At 46.7% G+C, this 9,158-nt stretch overlaps 3 protein-coding genes across 6 annotated transcripts; 2 read left to right on the top strand and 1 right to left on the bottom strand.

The window, feature by feature from the left end:
- Window positions 1-785: 785 nt before the first annotated feature.
- E1B28_005352 (uncharacterized protein) lies at window positions 786-3,200 on the top strand. 4 transcript variants are annotated; one of them, XM_043149910.1, is made up of 13 exons: window positions 786-853; window positions 919-1,033; window positions 1,085-1,192; window positions 1,254-1,382; window positions 1,433-1,592; window positions 1,639-1,722; window positions 1,771-1,790; window positions 1,840-1,916; window positions 1,987-2,098; window positions 2,160-2,276; window positions 2,331-2,618; window positions 2,686-2,822; window positions 2,879-3,200. In XM_043149910.1, exons 1-13 carry the CDS (start codon window positions 846-848, stop codon window positions 3,054-3,056), a joined length of 1,533 nt encoding a protein of 510 aa, XP_043010994.1. In that variant the 5' UTR covers window positions 786-845; the 3' UTR covers window positions 3,057-3,200. The 4 variants fall into 4 exon arrangements, with proteins under 4 accessions (XP_043010994.1, XP_043010993.1, XP_043010991.1 ...); XM_043149909.1 differs by having other exon boundaries at window positions 911-1,033; XM_043149907.1 differs by having other exon boundaries at window positions 786-1,033; window positions 1,240-1,382.
- Window positions 3,201-4,106: 906 nt separating this feature from the next.
- On the bottom strand, window positions 4,107-4,901 carry E1B28_005351 (uncharacterized protein; the record flags this gene model as incomplete). The annotated part of the gene is made up of 3 exons (XM_043149906.1): window positions 4,107-4,247; window positions 4,317-4,436; window positions 4,530-4,901. The coding sequence occupies 3 exons, from the start codon at window positions 4,899-4,901 to the stop codon at window positions 4,107-4,109; spliced, it is 633 nt and encodes a 210-aa protein (XP_043010990.1).
- A 1,449-nt stretch (window positions 4,902-6,350) lies between these two features.
- Window positions 6,351-8,831, top strand: E1B28_005350 (uncharacterized protein; the record flags this gene model as incomplete). The annotated part of the gene is made up of 8 exons (XM_043149905.1): window positions 6,351-6,722; window positions 6,788-6,885; window positions 6,943-7,147; window positions 7,206-7,325; window positions 7,381-7,533; window positions 7,585-8,116; window positions 8,178-8,232; window positions 8,302-8,831. Exons 1-8 carry the CDS (start codon window positions 6,628-6,630, stop codon window positions 8,829-8,831), a joined length of 1,788 nt encoding a protein of 595 aa, XP_043010989.1. The 5' UTR covers window positions 6,351-6,627.
- Window positions 8,832-9,158: the final 327 nt, after the last annotated feature.

The following is a 9,158-nucleotide window of genomic DNA, read 5'->3' as shown; positions in this document are numbered from 1 at the left end:
TTCCCCTTTTTTACTCCCATGACTCCCTCGGTCCCTTGTTACCTTTGCAACTCTCATATTCCCCATGCTTTTACTGCCTGTCTGGCTAGACCTTCACCTAGGGTCTCCCTTCCGACTGATTCACTTGGCCTTCCTCCTCTTTGCGATTATTCCTTCTTATCTCAAAACTTAGCATCTTTGATGTGACCCGAATATTCTTCTCTCGACCAATTTGCCGTTCACTTCTCATCTCCTTTTTTCTCCTTTTAATCATTTACTCCTTTCCTCGATCATCCCTATTTTGACTCGTATATATTCTACATATTAGTACAGGCTTCCCTCAGTTGTCGTTTCACGCACTGAGGGTAAGCCTAACAGTTCATACTATTTCTTATTACTCACTTTGTTATAGTTTATTCTACAGGTATTACTACAATAGAGTTGTCGTTTCACGCACTGAGGTTTATTCTACATATGACATAGGGTATTGGCAGTGTAGGAACATTCTACAAGATTTAGTGGGACATGGTGATGTGAATAAAGAAGACTGTGTTATTCAAGTGTTATTGTATTTTGTGTGGGTTTGATTTCGATTCATGACAGAACCTTGTACCCTAAAGCCCGTTATGCAGACTCAATATACCCCAGTTCCATCCGGCTCGTTGATGGGCAAAAGAGAGGATGACCGTGAGTCCGTGACTGTCATAATATGCCAAATCGCCGAGTTGACAAATATCGTGGGAAAGTCCGCGGATGTTCGAGCTTTTTTCCTCGTCTGCACAGCCACTTCATCCTTCTTTTTGCCGCAACCTTTTTCACCATTCGAAGGTACTTTGTCAACAAGTCAGTCAAATCGGGCCCCGTGGATGTACATGTGAGTAATATTTTCTCCCCTTTGTCCCCCTCGAGTTCCAGAATATAAACCTCGAAGGCGCCGAGATTACACCATCCCACCATGTTCACCCCCACTCACATAGCGGTGTGCTCATTGGGAGCCGTGTTGGTCGCAGTGGTCATCAGAAAGCTCACACAGTATTGGGATTATTATGTTAAGGTATGTACGGCTCAGGCTTCGAAATGTTACAGTCAAGCTCATAGATACCAGCTCTCAGCTATCCCCACTGTAGGCCACGCGGGCTTCTTCTCTTCTTACATCTCAGCGTATAGATTCCTCAAACACGGAAGACAGGTTGTTGAAGAGGGATATAAAAAGGTACGTCTAAACCCTCCAGTCTCCAGTCAATGTAAAGACACAGCCAGATATCCACTATCAGTACCCGGGTCAAGCATTCAAAGTTCCCTTACTCGATCGCTGGCTTGTAATCATCTCTGGCCGAGACATGCTTGAAGACTTGCGAAAAGCTACGGACGATCAACTGTCTTTTAAGGAAGCTTTCCGACAAGTAACGAGTTCAGCCTGACTCTTCAACATGGAACTAAATACCCTATACAGATTTTCAGAACCGACTCTATGGGTACTGGATCACTTGACGACGAACCATATCACGTCGAAACCATTCAGGGGCCGCTCACCAGGAACCTTGCAACCAGATTTAGTGAAGTCTATGACGAGATTAACACCGCTTTCGAGGACGAACTTCCCTCTACCGATGGTGCGCCTTTTGTATCGAACCTTTGCGTTTATTCAATTCCTTTCAGATTGGGTCAAGGTACCCACGCTTCAGAGGACGCTCAAAATCGTATGCAGAGTCAGCAACCGGTTATTTGTTGGGCTTCCTTTATGCGAGTACCTTCCGAGACCTTCTATTTTTCTACTGACTCGGGTTTTAGGTCGAAACGATGACTGGAAGGCACGTCCCTCCCCCTCGTCGTTTCTCCAGAAGTTTAACTTCTACGAAGGCCTTGAATATCTCTTACACAATTGACTTCTTTCTCACTGTTTCGAAAGTCGGCTTGTTTCCTAAATTTTTGCAGCCGTAAACAACTTCAGTTCCCTACCTTCCGCTTAACTAGAGCTTACTATTTCCGCTGCTTCTGCTGCTGTAGCCTCGTCGCATGGGTCGCGTCGCCTTTACCAAGGAATCTCAAACGCGCCATGTCTCATGTTGGCCCGATCATACAAGACCGAATAGCTAGGTTCAGAGCTGGAGAAAATGATGTACGTCCTGTGTTCACCTGTCTTGATCTCTGTCAGTGTGATTAAAATGTGTTTTTAACAGCTCGAAAACGACCTCTTAACATGGCTCATTCAAGCTTCTCCTCAACAAGGAAATACCAAACCCGAGGAGCTGGCGAAACGGTTATTAGCGACGAATATGGCTGCTATACATACCACCGTACGTAGCACACTTTACTGCCGCAACAGCGATTGCTGACTCACAAATTATTAGAGTCAAGCATTCACTCATGCGTTAATCAATATTGCTGCCCACCCAGAGTACATCAGCCCTTTACGCGCCGAAATGGAATGGGCCATCGGGACAGACGGATGGTCAAAAGCAGCCATGGGCAAGATGCGCAAGCTAGATAGTTTTCTGAAAGAAAGTCAACGTGTCTCCAGTTCCCCCGCGACTAGCGTCCGTCGACTAGCTTCAAAGGATTTCCGATTTTCCAATGGGACATTGATTCCAAAAGGAACAATTATCTCGGCAAGTCCTTACGCGTTGAATTTCGATGAGGTACGTTTCGTGGGTGTGCTCTTTCTGCTCCTTTCGAGGTTTGACACCTTGTGGTTTATCTCCCCAGAACTCATACGAAAACCCATATACCTTCGACGGGTTCCGCTCTTATAACAAACGCTCCGAACAAGGTGAAAGCCTCAAACATCAAATGGTCACTCCCGGAGTGGACTACGTTGCTTTCGGGACCGGAAAGCATGCTTGGTACGTTCCCAACCTATTATATATAACTGTTCCCCCCTTTCTGACGGGCGTGATAGTCCGGGGCGTTTCTTTGCAGTGAATGAGATAAAGGCCCTATTTTCTCATACGCTGCTGCATTATGATGTAAAATTGGACGAAAGGGATGCAGCACCGAAGACTGAGATGGTGGCAGGAAGGATTCAAACTAACTCGACGACGCAGGTCATGTTCAGGAGAAGGAAGGAGAAGACTTAAGCTTTTACTACGAATTTGAATAGTTGTATTTCGAGGAACCACATATCTCAAAGATACTTCATATGTAAGTATATACAATCCCTCCCGCTAAACACAAGGGAAAACCAAAATCGAGGTGAACACTCAAGAAGTAATAAAACGAAACGAAAGCACTTACAACTGATACGTAGTCGTCACAGGCATACCATCAGCAGCTTCTCCAGATAGCTCTCGGGCTCTCTTCAACAGCGCATTAACAAGTTGAGTTTGGAAGTGGAAGGAACCTTGAATCACTAAGAGTTAACTTTCAAGATTCTATGATTCCTTGACACAGCCCTAATTTCCATCACGGACTCCTCCGATTCCGAACACCCATCAAGCGTTGGAAAACCCGAATTTCTTGATGCACTGTCACCCGATTGTGTCAATTGCATGGGAGAAAGCTCGAAGTCTTCAGGGGAGAGGTTCAACGTTCAACCTCGGAGGGGTGGTAACCTTGGTGGACCATGGGAATTAGCCACGACTGGCGTTACTCATAGCAGATTCGTTTCGTTTCTCGAATGACCTCCGACTAGTAGTAGGCTAAGCTGTCAACGTACTAGCATCGGGTGAATTGGACCACGCACTCGAGAGTTCATTTATTACACTACTAGTAAGAGTCCTATTAGACGTTGACTAGACGTAAAATAGATGGAAGCGAACGAAATAGAAGCGACTGACCTAACGAGGGAACTAACCGGGATCTAAATTATTTATTTATATTTTAGTTAAGAAGGCGTCGCATTCTTTGCAAGGACAGTGGTTATTATGCTTGCTTTCCATTCCGCAAATAGAAAGCGGCTCGGTCAATTTCCGAACCATGTACAGCTACAGCTCTGTCTTCTTTTGTTCGAGAGAGCTCCATATCGACTTCCAATCTACGAATATACTATCAAATTATAAGTGCAAGTGAAAGAAGCCTGAGAAAAATCAAAATTAATCATATGTCGATTTGCACTCCAAACCGCTGTATCTCATTGCATGTATGAATGTCAAGGGGGCTTCGCTCTCGTCAAGGCTCGCGGCCCAACCCTACCGAAAATCAACCACAACTTCCGCCTGCCACACACACTCGAAGACGTTATACATCGAAACCAGAAGAATATGTTCAAATTGGACACCACCAGGTCCCAGACGCCACTTGATATCGGTTGTGGCTTCGTACTGAGATTTCTGTAATCATAATTTTCCGTCAACCACTGCGGCTCTGCTGGACGGACTGGAAGAAAAAGCAGAACACACCTCGATAAATCTGGCAAAATTCTGAGCAACAATTACCGCCAGCTGGGACCGAGTCATAGGTCCGTGGGGTGTCATAACCTCGATACTTCTAATCCACTCGATATGTTCATATCCGGGCCACTGCCGACGGAAGAAAGGAAAACAAAGAAAAGAATGATGCGTGAAACTGGTAACGCCTAACAATCTCAACCCGAATCAACACAAGGAACTTACGCGGATATGGAAAGTAATCTTCTCCGTCTCCAAGCCCGCCAAAACTAAATCATTCGCCCCCTGCATCATATATTGCAGTGCATGTGGTCCTCTCGCACACATCTCCCGGATTGGCATTCCGTGGTTAGGTAGACCAATGAAGTTGAAGGTTATAGGACGGCAAAGAGGACCTGGCTTTTCTTGGCCGTGCTTTGATCTCAATGAAGGGACGAAGGTGGTTTGAGGAACCATCTCGCGCTGCCATGCATTTCTGGACTCGAATGTGGGCTGTTTGCACGAAACGGAAACAGCCGTGCCCAGAGCAGAGTAGTTCGAAGATTGAAAAGGGGAAACGGAGCGGTGGAGGGGGTTGAGGTAAGATAACGATGACATTGTTGAAAGTTATCGGATCGTTTTGTTTATTCTTCTTGGACAATTTGGTTCTTCAAGGGCTGTTTGGGATACGAAAACCATGGATGACCATTTTTTCTTCATATATACTACTCAAAAATCCGCTTGAACGTTAGGTTGTGGAGTGTAGGTCCTCAGCTCGAGAAGCTGATAGGTCATTTCCCTGGCCAAAGCGTAAGTGGCATTTTGGTGGCATTTTGGTGGCATTAGCGTGCTGCGCGCACTATAACGGACAGGACGGTGAGTCGGGACGTTTCCGGTCATTATTTCCTCGAGCTGAGATGACACAAGCACGGCTGCGCAGCTTTGATTTTCTCTTGAACTGGAGGCTGGAGATCAACTCGTGAGTGCGGGAGTCGACTCGAGTGACTTTCCTATTTGGGAACTTTGTATCCCTTTTCGGGCAATGCTTTGGCCACGTGTGGAAAGCGGTCAAAATCAAATCCGCGGACTACCTTGTTGAGAGCACAATGGATACATGGAATACATCCACCGTTGCTTTTTTTGTATAATATCCAACCTCGTGTGATTCAGCTATAAAACTGGTAGCCACTAGCGCGTTCAATGAGGATAACTGTACCGCAACTGAAGGAACTACCGTGACGGAAGAAGGTCAACTCCCGTACTTGTGGAAGTGGTTCATATGTATATATGAGGTTTGAATGAATAAATCAGATTGACGCAACTTACATACTGCCAACTCGGTCGGTAATCGACATTGACATGTTTCTGTGGCGTATTTTACTATTCTGAATTCACAGGATAGACTTGAAGTCCCGAACCTACAATATATCCCATCATTTCGGACAGAGATCGACATACTTCCTGAAGGAAGAACGCAGGGTCAATCATGAGGACGGTAAGGGAAGCGAGTTCCACACTGGTACGCAGGGGGGGGGGGGGGTCAAATGTACCTTTCCTTGTGATACTCTGCAGCTGCAAGACACAGTTTGAACATACGGGGTTTCAAATTTCAGGTCGTGAGTAACATGAATCGTTCAGCCGTGGCTGGGTTGACTCCGCTCTTTGATACGTAGATGAACAGAGATACGAATTGGCTGGTTACAGTGATGGTGTGGCGTGCTGTCAACCCTGCATCATCGATCTATAAAGTAGCCGGATAAAACTGGCGATATTGAGAGCAAAATATGTATTCAGGCCGAGGATGAATTGATTCCGAAAAATCAATAAAGGTGAACTTGTTACAAGTCGAATCAAACTATGCAGATGCCCTTGTAATGATATCCATTGATTTGATGTGGTGGTGGTGTGCAAGGCCTCGACGGTGAGGAGCTGGATGACTTCGGCCGCTGTCGGAGTTTAAACCGGTTTGGACCCGAAGAGACGTGTACGGCGTGAGAAAACGCCACGTCCACTGCGTCGCAGTCTTTCTTCGTGTCAATCGAAATCGAGCTCTATTCGCTCGTCGAACGCCGCAACATTGACATTGTCCCTCTCAAAGCCGAACGTGACACTTGAAGCTTGAAGCTTGAAGCTTGACAGCTGGATCGCTCATATAGGTTCCCATCCGTAAAAGTAGATGAACGTTCCAACACTCCACGGTCACCGTTTGACCAGTCGTGCACCTTCGACTCAGTCTAGTCATAACTCCAGCACTGATACCGCAGACCTCAGGCTGCATGTGCCTTGCCCTCACCAAGCCGTTTGCGGATGGCATCTGCACTTCAATGTCTAGTCATCGGGATCGATGGAAGAAATAAAGGAGAAAATTAAGGAGTTCGAAAAGAGATCAGGGGAAAATAGGGGAATGTACCTGGAACGCGTGGACACTCGACATAAAAGGTGAGTGCAAACCATTGCCTTTCATTCCGCCCCGCCTTCAATTTCCTTGTTTACCTCGCGTCAAGTCCCGATTTCAACATGAGCTTCAATTCCGCCAACCATCCAGCTTTACACAGACTCGACGAGTCACACGCTGGGGCTAGACAGGTCGCACTCAAACATGGTAATACTCCATGTCGTACACGTACACTACCGCTGGTTCTCATTCCTCTCATTCCAGGTATCACTCCTTATGATGTCCTTCACTGCAGCGAGAAGTTCTGGAATCTGCATCTGGATCCAGTCTGCGTCAGGGATTTCTCAGCATGGACACTCTTGGCGATTCAGCTCAACTTGTGTGGTGGAGTCGTAAGCTTCTTTGCGGCGCAATCTCAGTCACGATATTTGGACACCCTTGCAAAACAAATAGTCAATTTCGACGTATCGTGAGTTGGGTCTTTGTCTCTGCTTTTTATCATCACCCCTGACTCCATTCGCTCGTAGGGCTCAATTTTTGATGACAGAGGTCGAACATGGCTTAGATGCACGGAATCTCGAAACCACCGCCACTCTACTTCCGAACGGTTCCTTTGATTTGCATACTCCTCACGGCGGCGCAGACAAGTTCGTTTTGATAAACCTCTTCCAGAAGTTCTTCAGATGATCGATCCGTTGACAGGTTTATGCCCCCAACTCTTCCTGACGTCGGTGTTCCACGACTAGGTATAGTAATGGCTCGACTTATCAGTCTGGAAGGGAAAGATCTGGGTATACGTGCATTCATCGTTCCCCTCAATGACGGCGTATCAATGTGTCCTGGAATCACCGCCAAGTAAGGAGTCGATTCAGGTCTTACTATACCATTGCTCAATTAACGTAACAGGCCTCTTCCTGACCGATGCGGAGTAACACCCCTTGGCCACGCCTTGACCCACTTCGACCACGTCAACCTTCCAAACCACGCTCTCCTTGGCCCATTACACTCGAATCTTCACCCCCGTGTCCAATTTCTCTCCGAAATATGGCGAGTCAGTATCGGTTCAGCGACCCTAACATGCGGTATCATCTCCACGCTGAAAACCTCCGCCTACATCGTCGCCACATACAGCAAACGGCGTATGGTAGGCGTACCCCGAGTTCCAATCTTCACGTTCCGAACACAGCATCGCCCGATCCTCCATGCACTAGTTCGGTCCTTCGTTCTTGCATCATTCTTCAAAAGCCTTCGTACCACGGGAGGTTTCGACAGCGCATGGAACAATAAGGACGATTTAGATCATCTTCAAATCCGAAACGCATACGCAACGATATTCAAAGTGACGACTGTGAATCTTTGTAAAGAATCCCTCTCAGATCTTGGAGAACGATGTGGTGCACAAGGCACTTTTGCTTATAACCAACTCATTCCGGGAGAGGTGAGGAACGGAGCTAGGTTTCTCAAATCTAAAAAAAGCCGAGGCTAATGTTTTTACCCAGATGGCGGTCAGAGGTGCCATCATCGCAGAAGGAGATTCACTTGTTCTAAGTATACGTTAGTCCCCCCCCTTCTATTAATCCGCCGTTCCAACATAACCACTGACTCCGATATGGTGATTTTTAGGCCTCGCATTCGAACTGCTACTAGGTCGTTACACACTCTCATCCCCTCACGATCCCAACCACCACCTAGCCTCACACGAATCCGCCCTCTTCTCCGAACTCCAAACACAACTTATCTCCATCTCCAATACCAACGACTCATCAGACCACCGCAGCCAAAGAGCCAACGCGACCATCCTCCCACGAGCAAATTCACTTATTGAAGCTATTGGTGTTCGAATGGCTTACGAAGCTGCTCTCTCAGATCCAGAAATAGACAAGACAATTCTGAGGCTCTTCACCATCAGCTGCATTCAACGGGATATAGGATGGTATATCGAAAACGGCAGATTCTCTCGAGCAAAATTATTCGAAGACGAGATGTACGCGATCGAGGAACTGCTTCCCAAACTCGACGACATGTTGAAGAAAACGGGAGTAGAGCCATATGTTTATGCGAAAATCTGTAAGGAGGATTCGTGGCGCGAGTTTGTTGAGGGTCTTCCGGAAATAGGTAGGGGTGGTCCGGGCACTTTGCAAGCGAGACTATAAATTCCTTGATTAGTTCAAACTATTAATTTACGAGTAATGCAACTTTGTTAATATCGCAATACGAATCCTTTGAGCGTAGAACGATGGTGGCGTGAATTAGCTAGAGCCCCACCACGACCCTCTGCGAAAATACGCGTACGGGTACTTGTGCCTTCGGAAACGGACTGTACAACATGACATAACGCAGGAGAGGGATGGGTGGCGATCTCAGTTAGAGTAAAAGCATCGAGCTTCTATGGAGGGAACGAGAACAGGATAAGAAGAATTGTCTACGACCTAAAGTTGGAGAATGACCGGGACCTACCACGACCAATGTTTCCTCATCCA

This window comes from Marasmius oreades, chromosome 3 (assembly GCF_018924745.1).
Source record: "Marasmius oreades isolate 03SP1 chromosome 3, whole genome shotgun sequence".
NCBI lineage: Eukaryota > Fungi > Basidiomycota > Agaricomycetes > Agaricales > Marasmiaceae > Marasmius > Marasmius oreades.
This window is presented reverse-complemented; position numbering and strand designations above follow the sequence as displayed.

Excerpts from the sequence above, each read along its gene's own strand:
- E1B28_005352 (XM_043149910.1), top strand. Across the intron at positions 1,193-1,253 it reads TTGAAGAGGGATATAAAAAG|TACCCGGGTCAAGCATTCAA; the intron begins GTACGTCTAAAC and ends ATCCACTATCAG. Across the intron at positions 2,099-2,159 it reads TCAGAGCTGGAGAAAATGAT|CTCGAAAACGACCTCTTAAC; the intron begins GTACGTCCTGTG and ends TGTTTTTAACAG.